At 47.2% G+C, this 14,257-nt stretch overlaps 1 protein-coding gene and 1 long non-coding RNA gene across 3 annotated transcripts in view; one reads left to right on the forward strand and one right to left on the reverse strand.

The window, feature by feature from the left end:
* Positions 1–1,879: 1,879 nt before the first annotated feature.
* LOC140392538 (uncharacterized) lies at positions 1,880–11,881 on the reverse strand. Its single transcript, XR_011935387.1, has 2 exons — positions 11,725–11,881; positions 1,880–2,166 (listed from the first exon to the last, which is right to left on the reverse strand). It is a non-coding gene; the product is annotated as an uncharacterized lncRNA (long non-coding RNA).
* Positions 11,573–14,257, forward strand: part of fam171b (family with sequence similarity 171 member B) — a 105,297-nt gene continuing 102,612 nt past the window's right edge. For both annotated transcript variants that reach the window (XM_072477793.1, XM_072477802.1), the window contains exon 1: positions 11,573–11,893. In XM_072477793.1, coding sequence (XP_072333894.1) covers positions 11,701–11,893 — 193 coding nt within the window. In that variant the 5' untranslated portion in view covers positions 11,573–11,700. The remainder of the gene's footprint in view (positions 11,894–14,257) is intronic.

The raw sequence follows: 14,257 nt of genomic DNA on the forward strand, positions 1-14,257 counted from the left end.
CCTTCCAGCTCCATGGGCCCCTGGAAGGACCCCGCTCCCATCAGCGAGTTCAACATGGTGACCACATAGGCCCCCACGTCCGGCCCCTCCAGCCCCTCCGGGAGGCCCAGAATCCGCAGATTCTTCCGCCTCGACCGATTCTCCATCTCCTCGAACCGCTCCTGCCATTTCTTGTGGAGCGCCTCGTGCGCCTCCACCTTTACCGCCAGGCCTAAGATCTCGTCCTCATTGTCAGAGATCTTTTGTCGAGCCTCTCGGATCGCCACCCCCTGGGCCGTCTGTGTCTCCAGCAGCTTATCAATAGAAGCCTTCATCGGCTCTAGCAGGTCCATTTTAATCTCTCTGAGGCAGCGCTGGATACCCTCTTGTTGCTCCTCCGCCCACTGCCTCCACGCTGCCTGGTCTCTGCCCGCCGCCATTTTGTCCTTCTTCCCTCCCTTCTTCTGTTCCACCACCACCTTTTCTGTCGCCCCGCTCCTAGTCAAAGCCATATACTGACGGGGAGCTTTTATTAACTCCTTCCCACACCGGGAAACGTCGAAAAAGTGCCCTTGGGGGCCCTGAAAAGAGCCCAAACGCGGGAGCCACCGAATGTGCGACTTAGCTCCGCATAGCCACAACCGGAAGTCTCGAGAGGGAATCCTTTTGGCAGTGTTCGCTTCACCAATCTGCCCCCAAAAGTCTGTGAAAACTCCTGAAAAAGGTCTGAGAGTAAGTTCCAGACGGGAGCTGCAGAATGCACGACCTACTCCTCCATGGCCACCACCGGAAGCCTCGTCCCCGCTTCTCCAATGGCCTTGGTAGATCTCTTCACAGTTGTTCCCTCTGCTGCTAGAATTCACCTTTATTAGACGCCTTCAAGTCAGGTTGCAGCTTTAAGCTTTAAGCTTGCCCTTCCCCCGCCTGCATGCTGGAAGAGGCTCCTCTCTCCCCTGCAGTTACAGACAAATCTTTTACTGTTTCTGCCGGGTCTGGTAACCAAAAGACATAACATTCCTGGGGGACATTGTCAGGGGAATGTTACAGTCTTCTTCCCACACCGGGAAATGCCAAACAAATGCCGTGGGGGCCCTGTAAAAGAGCCCAAAAGTCCATTCCAAGCGGGAGCTACCGAATATGCAACCTAGCTCTGCATAGCCGCACCCGGAAGTGAAGAACCATCAGTCATTGCTCAACTGTGAGGTGCATGGCTTCTTCCTCCTGGAAGTCATCACAAGGAATCCAGACCACACGGCTGGGCTGCAGATAGTGAATATTAGTGTTTGAGTGGTGTTTAAATATGGTGGCAGGTCCTTCCATCCCATAAGATAATGGTGAGGTAGACGAATCAGTGCCCACCCTGTCGATTTGAGGGCAGCTCGCCAATGCATAATTAATAAGTTTCCAAATGTACAATCAAGCACGAGAACCTACCCTGCTACCCAGCAGGAAATGCATCGCTATCCCACCTGCCTCCACACTTAATGTCCAGAAGGGAAAATTCTGCCTACAGTTACTCTTGGGATGATGACAAAGCAGCACTTTTGATGCAACAGCAATGTTGTTCTGTTCTGTGGGAACGAGCGTCCAAACTGACCAAGCACCTCAATATCCTGAACTGTCTCTCAATTAGGAATGGCAACAGGATGATTGAAAGCATTGAGAAGGGTTAAGTGTATTTTGTTGATTCTATGTTATTCTGTTGGCACTTTCATGTATCTTTATGCTATGATTTATTGGTTGTATACAGGCAAAGTAGAGATCAAAGGTAAAATTATGTACAAGAAGCGTAAGTGTGAGTGTATGCAGCACTCATAAAGCATGATACGCCAGAACTCAATGCTGCAATTGTGAAGTATGATTATGCTGCAATTGTGAAGACTCATTAAAGACTCGATCCTGTATTGTTACAATTGTATAGTGTTTACTATGGTGCTTTAAGTAACTAGAATAATTAGAACAAGAAAGCAGTTCAATATGTTTCAATAATATAGTATGTGAGTCTCAGTAATGCTACGATTCGTCTTTGAACCATTGTCTGTTTAAATTGCTTTCAGAGTTTATTTTGATGTGTTTCAACCTTGATATCGCAAGGATCTGCAAGCACTACATCTAGGACAAGTTTGATGCATGCCATGATGGTGATGATGGTCTCTTGTTCTTGATTTCTGGATGGTGGAACATAAACTGCACAAAAAGAAAATCACATGTTATTTTCAGTAATATTCTGTGTTGTTGGTTTTTGCATGATTATAACTTTTTGAAATTGCAAGAATTGAGTTTGAGAGGATTGAAACAAAAGAAAAGATATAAATATTAAAATATTACCAGAAATGTTGCCAGATTATGGAAAGAGACAATAAATAGGTGATGATGTATTAAGGCCTTTTCCAAACACTTAACCTGTGCATTTTGTCCCCAGTGCTGACAGTGCTACGGTGTATTCCAAGCAGTTTCTTTGCTCTTTTTATATTGCAGTGAAACTCTAGTGTGCAAACATCTTTTCAAGTTTGAATAGGTAGTTACTTCCTGTGTCACCACAATTTACATAGTACCAAATGTATGTCACAGCCAGACTATTTAATGGGAGTGGCCAGAATTGCTCGACTTTAAAGAGTATCTAAAATAGAAACATAGGGGCAAATAAAGCATCGTAAAAGTAAGATCATGCTGAAGTTGGGTTAATGGTCTTTTGTTTGTATATATTTTTTCTTTCATAAATTTAGAGTCCCCAATTCATTTTTTTTCAATTAAGAAGCAATTTAGCGTGGCCAATCCATCTACCCAGCACATCTTTTGGGTTGTGGGGGCGAAACCCACGCAAACACGGGGACAGTGAAAACAGCGCGGGAGCTGAGTGAGCCGGGACAGTGAAATCAGCGCGGGAGCTGAGTGAGCCGGGACAGTGCAAACAGCGCGGGAGCTGAGTGAGCCGGGACAGTGAAAACAGCGCAGGAGCTGAGTGAGCCGGGACTGTGAAAACAGCGCGGGAGCTGAGTGAGCCGGGACTGTGAAAACAGCGCGGGAGCTGAGTGAGCCGGGACTGTGAAAACAGCGCGGGAGGTGAGTGAGCCGCGACAGTGAAAACAGCGCGAGAGGTGAGTGAGCCGGGACAGTGAAAACAGCGCGGGAGCTGAGTGAGCCGGGACAGTGAAATCAGCGCGGGAGCTGAGTGAGCCGGGACAGTGCAAACAGCGCGGGAGCTGAGTGAGCCGGGACAGTGAAAACAGCGCGGGAGCTGAGTGAGCCGGGACTGTGAAAACAGCGCGGGAGCTGAGTGAGCCGGGACTGTGACAACAGCGCGGGAGCTGAGTGAGCCGGGACTGTGAAAACAGCACGGGAGCTGAGTGAGCCGGGACAGTGAAAACAGCGCGGGAGGTGAGTGAGCCGGGACAGTGAAAACAGCGCGGGAGCTGAGTGAGCCGGGACTGTGACAACAGCGCGGGAGCTGAGTGAGCCGGGACTGTGAAAACAGCACGGGAGCTGAGTGAGCCGCGACAGTGAAAACAGCGCGGGAGGTGAGTGAGCCGGGACAGTGAAAACAGCGCGGGAGCTGAGTGAGCCGGGACTGTGACAACAGCGCGGGAGCTGAGTGAGCCGCGACAGTGAAAACAGCGCGGGAGGTGAGTGAGCCGCGACAGTGAAAACAGCGCGAGAGGTGAGTGAGCCGGGACAGTGAAAACAGCGCGGGAGCTGAGTGAGCCGGGACAGTGAAATCAGCGCGGGAGCTGAGTGAGCCGGGACAGTGCAAACAGCGCGGGAGCTGAGTGAGCCGGGACAGTGAAAACAGCGCGGGAGCTGAGTGAGCCGGGACTGTGACAACAGCGCGGGAGCTGAGTGAGCCGGGACTGTGACAACAGCGCGGGAGCTGAGTGAGCCGGGACTGTGAAAACAGCACGGGAGCTGAGTGAGCCGCGACAGTGAAAACAGCGCGGGAGGTGAGTGAGCCGGGACAGTGAAAACAGCGCGGGAGCTGAGTGAGCCGGGACTGTGACAACAGCGCGGGAGCTGAGTGAGCCGGGACTGTGAAAACAGCACGGGAGCTGAGTGAGCCGCGACAGTGAAAACAGCGCGGGAGGTGAGTGAGCCGGGACAGTGAAAACAGCGCGGGAGCTGAGTGAGCCGGGACAGTGAAAACAGCGCGGGAGCTGAGTGAGCCGGGACAGTGAAAACAGCGCGGGAGGTGAGTGGGCCGGGACAGTGAAAACAGCGCGGGAGGTGAGTGAGCCGGGACAGTGAAAACAGCGCGGGAGATTTAAAAAGCGCTGGAGCTGCGAGTCGGAGTGGAGATTTTAAAAGATCGCGGCCTAGTTTCGGGAGCCGTTCGGAGGAGGAGGAGCAGTCTCTGTCAGGGAGAGAACCTGAGAACATCTAAGACACTCAGAGGGTAAGAAGGTAAGTAAGTGATTTTTACTCATTTTTACTTTTATACCTTTTTCAAATTGTGTGTCGGGGGAAACTGAAGTGACATCACAGAAAAGCTGTGGCCTGAGTGGCTGGTTGGGAATCTACACTAAATTAAAAATATTAAGCATTGGTAACTAATTAAACATAATTACTTAATTATAATTTAGAGAGATATCTAAGCCAGAGATCGGAGAGTACTATATTTAGCTTTCGCATTTCTATTAGAAATCTAGTGCTAGTAAACAGATAGTTAACAGTAACTTTGAAATTAAAAAATTAAAAAAAAAAAATTTAAATTTAAATTTTAATTAATTGATGCAATGTCAATTGGAGGGGTGCAGTGCTCTGACTGTGAGATGTGGCAGGTCCAGGAGGCTTCCAGCGTCCCGGATGGCTTCATCTGCAGAAAGTGCACCCAACTGGAGCTCCTCACAGACCGCATGGTTCGGTTGGAGCAGCAATTGGATGCACTTAGGAGCATGCAGGTGGCGGAAAGCGTCATAGATCGCAGTTATATAAAATTGGTCACACCCAAGGTGCAGGCAGAGAAATGGGTGACCACCAGAAAGGGCAGGCAGTCAGTGCAGGAATCCCCTGTGGTTGTCCCCCTCTCGAACAGGTATACCCCTTTGGATACTGTCGGGGGGGATAGCCTATCAGGGGAAAACAGCAGCAGCCAGAGCAGTGGCACCACGGCTGGCTCTGATGTTCAGAAGGGAGGGTCAAAGCGCAGAAGAGTAATAGTAATAGGGGACTCTATAGTCAGGGGCACAGATAGGCGCTTCTGTGGATGTGAAAGAGACTCCAGGATGGTATGTTGCCTCCCTGGTGCCAGGGTCCAGGATGTCTCCGAACGGGTAGAGGGCATCCTGAAGGGGGAGGGCAAACAGGCAGAGGTCGTTGTACATATTGGTACTAACGACATAGGCAGGAAGGGGCATGAGGTCCTGCAGCAGGAGTTCAGGGAGCTAGGCAGAAAGTTAAAAGACAGGACCTCGAGGGTTGTAATTTCGGGATTACCCCCTGTGCCACGTGCCAGTGAGGCTAGAAATAGGAAGATAGAGCAGCTAAACACGTGGCTAAACAGCTGGTGTAGGAGGGAGGGTTTCCATTATCTGGACCACTGGGAGCTCTTCAGGGGCAGGTGTGACCTGTATAAGAAGAACGGGTTGCATCTAAACCGGAGAGGCATAAATATCCTGGCCGCGAGGTTTGCTAATGTCACACGGGAGGGTTTAAACTAGTATGGCAGGGGGGTGGGCATGGGAGCAATAGGTCAGAAGGTGAGAGCATTGAGGGAGAACTAGGGAATAGGGACAGTGTGGCTCTGAGGCAGAGCAGACAGGGAGAAGTTGCTGAACACAGCCGGTCTGGTGGCCTGAAGTGCATATGTTTTAATGCAAGAAGTATTACGGGTAAGGCAGATGAACTTAAGAGCTTGGGTTAGTACTTGGAACTATGATGTTGTTGCCATTACAGAGACCTGGTTGAGGGAAGGGCAGGATTGGCAGCTAAACGTTCCAGGATTTAGATGTTTCAGGCGGGATAGAGGGGGATGTAAAAGGGGAGGCGGAGTTGCGCTACTGGTTCGGGAGAATATCACAGCTGTACTGCGGGAGGACACCTCAGAGGGCAGTGAGGCTATATGGGTAGAGATCAGGAATAAGAAGGGTGCAGTCACAATGTTGGGGGTTTACTACAGGCCTCCCAACAGCCAGCGGGAGATAGAGGAGCAGATAGGTAGACAGATTTTGGAAAAGAGTAAAAACAACAGGGTTGTGGTGATGGGAGACTTCAACTTCCCCAATATTGACTGGGATTCACTTAGTGCCAGGGGCTTAGACGGGGCGGAGTTTGTAAGGAGCATCCAGGAGGGCTTCTTAAAACAATATGTAGACAGTCCAACTAGGGAAGGGGCGGTACTGGACCTGGTATTGGGGAATGAGCCCGGCCAGGTGGTAGATGTTTCAGTAGGGGAGCATTTCGGTAACAGTGACCACAATTCAGTAAGTTTTAAAGTACTGGTGGACAAGGATAAGAGTGGTCCTAGGATGAATGTGCTAAATTGGGGGAAGGCTAATTATAACAATATTAGGTGGGAACTGAAGAACATAGATTGGGGGCGGATGTTTGAGGGCAAATCAACATCTGACATGTGGGAGGCTTTCAAGTGGCAGTTGAAAGGAATTCAGGACCGGCATGTTCCTGTGAGGAAGAAGGATAAATACGGCAATTTTCGGGAACCTTGGATGACGAGAGATAGTGTAGGCCTCGTCAAAAAGAAAAAGGAGGCATTTGTCAGGGCTAAAAAGCTGGGAACAGGCGAAGCCTGCGTGGAATATAAGGAAAGTAGGAAGGAACTTAAGCAAGGAGTCAGGAGGGCTAGAAGGGATCACGAAAAGTCATTGGCAAATAGGGTTAAGGAAAATCCCAAGGCTTTTTACACGTACATAAAAAGCAAGAGGGTAGCCAGGGAAAGGGTTGGCCCACTGAAGGATAGGCAAGGGACTCTATGTGTGGAGCCAGAGGAAATGGGCGAGGTACTAAATGAATACTTTGCATCAGTATTCACCAAAGAGAAGAAATTGGTAGATGTTGAGTCTGGAGAAGGGTGTGTAGATAGCCTGGGTCACATTGAGATCCAAAAAGACGAGGTGTTGGGTGTCTTAAAAAATATTAAGGTAGATAAGTCCCCAGGGCCTGATGGGATCTACCCCAGAATACTGAAGAAGGCTGGAGAGGAAATTGCTGAGGCCTTGACAGAAATCTTTGGATCCTCGCTGTCTTCAGGGGATGTCCCGGAGGACTGGAGAATAGCCAATGTTGTTCCTCTGTTTAAGAAGGGTAGCAAGGATAATCCCGGGAACTACAGGCCGGTGAGCCTTACTTCAGTGGTAGGGAAATTACTGGAGAGAATTCTTCGAGACAGGATCTACTCCCATTTGGAAGCAAACGGACGTATTAGTGAGAGGCAGCACGGTTTTGTGAAGGGAAGGTCGTGTCTCACTAACTTGATAGAGTTTTTCGAGGAGGTCACTAAGATGATTGATGCAGGTAGGACAGTGGATGTTGTCTATATGGACTTCAGTAAGGCCTTTGACAAGGTCCCTCATGGTAGACTAGTACAAAAGGTGAAGTCACACGGGATCAGGGGTGAGCTGGCAAGGTGGATACAGAACTGGCTAGGCCATAGAAGGCAGAGAGTAGCAATGGAAGGATGCTTTTCTAATTGGAGGGCTGTGGCCAGTGGTGTTCCACAGGGATCAGTGCTGGGACCTTTGCTCTTTGTAGTATCTATAAATGATTTGGAGGAAAATGTAACTGGTCTGATTAGTAAGTTTGCAGACGACACAAAGGTTGGTGGAATTGCGGATAGCGATGAGGGCTGTCGGAGGATACAGCAGGATTTAGATTGTTTGGAGACTTGGGCGGAGAGATGGCAGATGGAGTTTAATCCGGACAAATGTGAGGTAATGCATTTTGGAAGGTCTAATGCAGGTAGGGAATGTACAGTGAATGGTAGCTCAAGAGTATTGAAAGTCAAAGAGATCTAGGAGTACAGGTCCACAGGTCATTGAAAGGGGCAACACAGGTGGAGAAGGTAGTCAAGAAGGCATACGGCATGCTTGCCTTCATTGGCCGGGGCATTGAGTATAAGAATTGGCAAGTCATGTTGCAGCTGTATAGAACCTTAGTTAGGCCACACTTGGAGTATAGTGTTCAATTCTGGTCGCCACACTACCAGAAGGATGTGGAGGCTTTAGAGAGGGTGCAGAAGAGATTTACCAGAATTTTGCCTGGTATGGAGGGCATTAGCTATGAGGAGCGGTTGAATAAACTTGGTTTGTTCTCACTGGAACGAAGGAGGTTGAGAGGAGACCTGATAGAGGTATACAAAATTATGAGGGGCATAGACAGAGTGGATAGTCAGAGGCTTTTCCCCAGGGTAGAGGGGTCAATTACTAGGGGGCATAGGTTTAAGGTGAGAGGGGCAAGGTTTAGAGTAGATGTACGAGGCAAGTTTTTTACGCAGAGGGTAGTGGGTGCCTGGAACTCGCTACCGGAGGAGGTGGTGGAAGCAGGGACGATAGTGACATTTAAGGGGCATCTTGACAAATACATGAATAGGATGGGAATAGAGGGATACGGACCCATGAAGTGTAGAAGATTGTAGTTTAGTCGGGCAGCATGGTCGGCACGGGCTTGGAGGGCCGAAGGGCCTGTTCCTGTGCTGTACATTTCTTTGTTCTTTGTTCTTTGAATGTGCAAACTCCACATGGACAGTGACCCAGAGCCGGGATTGAACTTGAGGCCTCGGTGCCGTGAGGCAGCCGTGCTAACCACTGCGCCACTGTGCTGCCTGTCTTTTGTTTATATTAAGAGGGTTTCCTGGAGTGTAGATAATTAGAGACACTGGGCACGATTCAGCAGACTCAAGTTAATGCCCGCTGAATAGCACATTTAGCGGAGTGTTACTCGGCACCTGCAGTGAGAAAGATCCCGCTATCAACAGCACTTTGCATTTTTTTCTCATTCAGCGAAGAACTCCCCTTCGAGGCCACTCTTTAAGTCATTTTCTGCATTCGGGCTGAACTTGTCAGTGCAGTAAGACTACTCGCGGATTGGAGCACCATTTTTAAAGGCAGCCCCGATCTTTTGATTCTCCTCTGCGCACCCACCATGGCGTCAGGACCCCCCTCACCCAACTTACCTCTTTCCAGGCTGGTAGTGCCACGATGCCGAGGTGCCTGGGAGAGTGCCAGAGTACCACCTGGCCCTGTCCCCGACCACCTGGGGACCTCAACTCCCCAGCGGGATTCCCCCCCCTCCCCAAGGTGCCATCACGAATGGTTCACGACTTTGTGAACCAGTACCAAATGATGCCTGGTTGAGGCCTCGCAGGTGAGGCTGGTGAATCCTGGGCCATGGGTAAATAGGGTGAGCACATATTTAAATGAGCCTAATAGGGTTTGTCCTGACATGAAGTCGGGCACAATGAGGCCATTGAATTGCACTAATTGTCTTTAGTTTTAGTTAGATTATGTAGTTAATGGGAGGAGCCAGGGGCGGAAGCAGTCAGCTGTTGTTTTCTTCAGTTTGAGTTTTTAGATTGGGATGTGAACAGAACAGATAAGAAGCTGTGCTCTCAAACAGTTCAGTTAAAGATCTGACTGTGAATAGAAAAGCAGTTTCTGGAGAGGCAGGTAGATTAACCAATAGTTTGACTCAGGCAAGAATCTGCAGCTGATTCCTGAAGGATCTCTCTTTCTCAAAATGGTTTATACAAGACATCACTTTACAGCAAGTATTCCTGAGTCTGCTAACTGCATTTAAAAATGGATTTTGACTTGAGATGGGAGTTGTTCCGAGTGGCGATAAAGATAACAGTTAAGGATAATTTTTTCATTGTATTGGTAAGCATTGTTTAACCGGTGCTTGAAAGTTATTTGTCTTTATGATGTTAGTAAATTCTGTGTTAGTAATAAAGTTTGTTTTAATATAGTATATCCCTAATTGTGCATGGAATCACATCTGGTGGCAGGGGGCAGCGAAAGTTGGGGAGGAACAGGGGAGGACGGAGAAGGCGAAGGGGAGAGAATGATGGAGGTAGAGAGGGGAGGAGAGAAAGAGAAGAGAGGAGGGGGAAAGAGAGGTGGGAGAGAGACAGGAGGGGGAGAGACGGAGGGGAGGGGATGGGAAGTGAGAGGGGGAAGAGAGAAAGCGAGAGAGATGGAGAGGGGGAGAAAGTAGGGGAAGGAATAAGAGAGGGGGAGAGGTAAGAGTCGGGGAAGGAAGAGAAGATAACTATTGTAATTTGGGGAGAGTGCGTGCAGGAGTGGAAGAAAATGTGTTGGGGATTGGGAGCATAGGGGTAAAAGCTGTTCCTTTCTGTGGAAGGAGATTGTTAGAGGAGGGACGTGGAGGCAGGGTTGTAATGTGATGCAAGTCTTATAGGTTGCGAAGAAAAAATAAAACTAGCTTATCAAAACATATTTTTAAAGAGGTCTACTTTTTCTAGGTTAACTTAATGTTAGGATGTTTGAAGCTATGGAAATTTTGAAATATGGAACACAAGCATTCGGACACGAAAAACAATCAAGAGAGTTTAAGTGATGTTGCTAATCACTAATGTTTGAGTGCTGCGGTTTGGGACAACTGATGACATTTATGTCTGTTACATTGTAATGTTAAATTATAGATAAATGATTGTTTTCAGTGCAATTATGTCAAACAATGGCTAAATGATTGCAATTCATATCAGATGAATGAAAATGAACGGCGTTGACTGCAAGTGATGTGAAATTATGTCAAAATGTTTGGGTAGTTTAGTATTGTCACTTCTCCCCGATGTCCAGGAACAGCTATTACCACTCAGAGCTCTCAAACTGCCAATTTATAAGTCCCCACTGTGATAATGAAAGCTTGTGGAATCAGTCATGCAGCACTAATCCTACAATGATAACCTTCAGGCTTATGTCAATAGGCAGCTAGTTAAATTGCAAATAGTGACAGCAGGCTTATTTTACTAAAAGCTAAAGGACAGTAGATTTAAATGCCTTGTCAGCTTGATAGTTCCAATGGGTTAATCCACATTCACATCTACTGTTCTCGATCTCAAAGGGTGCTTTACCACTCCCAAAGGGATCCCTGACCAAACTAAAAGGGTACATTTTCCCCTCAAGTCAAGGCGTGGCTGCATCAGAAGCCAATTTCCACTTGTCCTTCCGAAAATACCAAACTGGTTAACAAAACTGCAGTCAAAAGGTCAGTGAGCACAGAGTGTTTGGCAGAAGAGTGCTTTGGAATAGCCTAATCTGGAGGTAACAAGGGCATGGGATGAACCATTCCCAGCAGATGAGCTGAGGCAGGGGAGGAGATGGACAGACAGTGTTACCGATGTGGGTTGGAAACTCACCATAGGCTCTAAGAATGGGACTTTAGAGTTGGTTCAGTCAGGGCCGGGGAGATGGAAGGGTTATAACGTGGCGAATTAGAAATATAGCAGCAAATCATAGTTAAAATTGAAAAATTACATAAAGAAAAACATTGTACAAACTTGTTCAGCACTGTGGTTTGAATTAACTATCTCGACAGTATGGCCAGTGTGGGTGCTTTTCTTTTTGAACAGGTGCTGCTGCATTTGTGGGAGTTTACATTGGAGGGCGCCAGCTCCTCCTCCAGCCTCAGTTCCTGGAGAGAGAGTGCACTGAGCAGCAGATAAACAAACATGGACATATTGAACCGAACACTGCAGCTCTCCCTGCCTCCGTGAGGTACCATCTGTTCTCGGCGGAGAAGCAGCACCGTTAAACCATGTACTTGGCGATGCGCGCTTACCTGCTCCTCTCCTTTTTCGTTTTCTGCGACGGGCTGAACGGTTCCGCAGTCACCAACCGGCTGACGGGGAAGGCTAGCCCGGAGACTCATCGTAAAACCGGGAGACGGGACGACAAACATCAGCCCCGGCCGCCGCCGGGGTCAGGGCAGCTCCCGGGGAAGGGTCCAGGTGAGCGACCCGTGGATTGACTGACTAACGGCCGGGGGCTCGCGCTGTCCCCGGTCCCGGGGATTGACTGACTAACGGCCGGGGGCTCGCGCTGTCCCCGGTCCCGGGGATTGACTGACTAACTGCCGGGGGCTCGCGCTGTTCCCAGTCCCAGACTGACTAACGGCTGAGGTCTCGCGCTGTTGCCGGTCCCGGGATTGACTAACTGGCGATGGTTAACCGGCAGCTAACAACGTCGCCAGGCCTGTTCGCTTGTTGCGATGGCAACCTATTATTCCGCTCTCATCGTGATGGCCGACGGTGGGAAAGGGGCTTCCTTCGTCCCCAGAATTAATCAAACCTTCGCAATTTTCCTATCCTTTCATTTTCTATTCGCGTAACCGGCGTAGTCCAACGCTATTTGGGAGGGCCCAAGCCAATATTAGATAGCACCTTGCGCCTTCGAACATATGTTGAATTTTTATACATGCTTTTAAGGTTATTACAGGGTTTTTTTTATATGTAAAGACATTATTTTTGCAATGGAGATTTTCGACAAATGTTAACGTTTGAATTCTCGACCAGACATCGTTTAATATGCATAAAATAAGCTTGTTTTGATGATGCTCGAGTTCTGTCATTTAAGCAAACGCTTTTGTCTGTAAAGCACATGATTCTGATTTTTTAATTAACACTGGATGCTAATTATTTTCACGGTTTAAAAAAAATGTAAAAGGATGGAATGCGCATATGAAGAGCAAGGTGCCCCCCCCCCCCCCTTGGTGGGAGGTTGATGTCTTGAGTAACATAGTGTGAAAGGGGACACGTGTAACTAACTGCTGTTTGTTGTACATTACCCTTGGGATCAGGCCTGAGTATTCAAGCCCTGATTGAGCGTCACTATCTTATTTTTTTTCACGATCGTTATTAGTTACGTTAATTTCAGCACTAATTGTTACTGGGGTCTCTGTTAAGTGTCTGCAGTTTTGTTAACCAGTTTGGTATTTTCGGAAGGACAAGTGGAAATTTGTTTGTGTTTTACATATGGTGGCCAAATCAATCACAAATATCCTAGAAATATCAGACAATTATTGCTTTTACGAATGGTGATTTATGTGATAGAAAGTGCCAGAAAAATGTCTTCACTATTGAAAAATGTCTTCACTATTGCCCCATAGCAGATTCATAAAAGAGAAAAAAAATTGAAGTTGTGATACTTGGTCATTGCCATGGGCATTTTTAATACCCAACTAAATCCACAACAGGTAGATAGAACCTTGGTTTAACATTGCATCTCATCTGAATGTTGCAACATGTTAAAGGTGCAAAGAAGAAGATTTTCATTTATGTAACATCTTATTGTGGTTCAGATATCCCAAAGTGCTTTACAATGCAGTAAATTACTCTGAAATGCTAGTGATTGTTTTGTGCAAACTGACTGTCGTGCTTGACTACGTAACTGGTTCCACAAACCACATGGGATCGTCTCTCACATCCTACGCTATCATTGAATTTTGGTTATGTTTTCGTATATTATTTACTGGGTAGTATTTGACATGCCAAAATGTACATTATACATTGCTGAATAAGCAAGATCTTAACTTTGTAATAAACTAACAATGAATCACCACCAAGTCAGTGAATTTAAAAAAAACTTTTTTTAGGTTTCACTGTAACAGACTTGGAAAAAATACAGTGACATCTGCCATAGTAATTATTATGGGTTATATTAGTATTCTACCAAATCTTGCAAGAAGGAAGGACAAAGGCTTTTCTATACCAGTGATTTCTTAAACTAGCTACTTTCTTCAAACCATTAAACCAAGGACCGTTTATCTGTTTGGAATTGTTAGGCATCTAGCTGTCAGTCTCTGTAGCTACCAGACTCTTGCAGTAAATGGGGACAAAACAGAAACTGGAAGGAAATGAATGTTCAAAAAAATACACTTTGAATCATACCCTCATTAAATTAAACTAGATAGGACTTGTCTTTCCTCCAAGTCCAAAGATGTGCACGTTAGGTGGATTGGCTGTGATAAATTGCCCCTTAGCGTCTAAAAGGTTAGCTGGAGTTACTGGGTTATGGGGATAGGGTGGAGGTGTGGGCTTGAGTACGGTGCTCTTTCCAAGGGCCGGTGCAGACTCGATGGGCCTTATGGCCTCTGCACTGTAAATTCTATGAATACGATCATGGCTGTTCTGATTGTGGTCTCTGATTCACTTTCCTATCTGCCATCTTATAATCCTTTGTTCCTTTGATTAACAAAGATCTGCCTTGAATAAAGGTGAAAGGCAATATATAATTATGCACTAATTTATTAATTCTTTCTTTCCTTCCAGCCCTCAAATCGTCCGAATATACTTGTCACAGAATGTAGTGTAGTT

The sequence above is a fragment of the Scyliorhinus torazame genome, chromosome 2 (genome assembly GCF_047496885.1).
Source record: "Scyliorhinus torazame isolate Kashiwa2021f chromosome 2, sScyTor2.1, whole genome shotgun sequence".
In the NCBI taxonomy this organism is placed as follows: domain Eukaryota; kingdom Metazoa; phylum Chordata; class Chondrichthyes; order Carcharhiniformes; family Scyliorhinidae; genus Scyliorhinus; species Scyliorhinus torazame.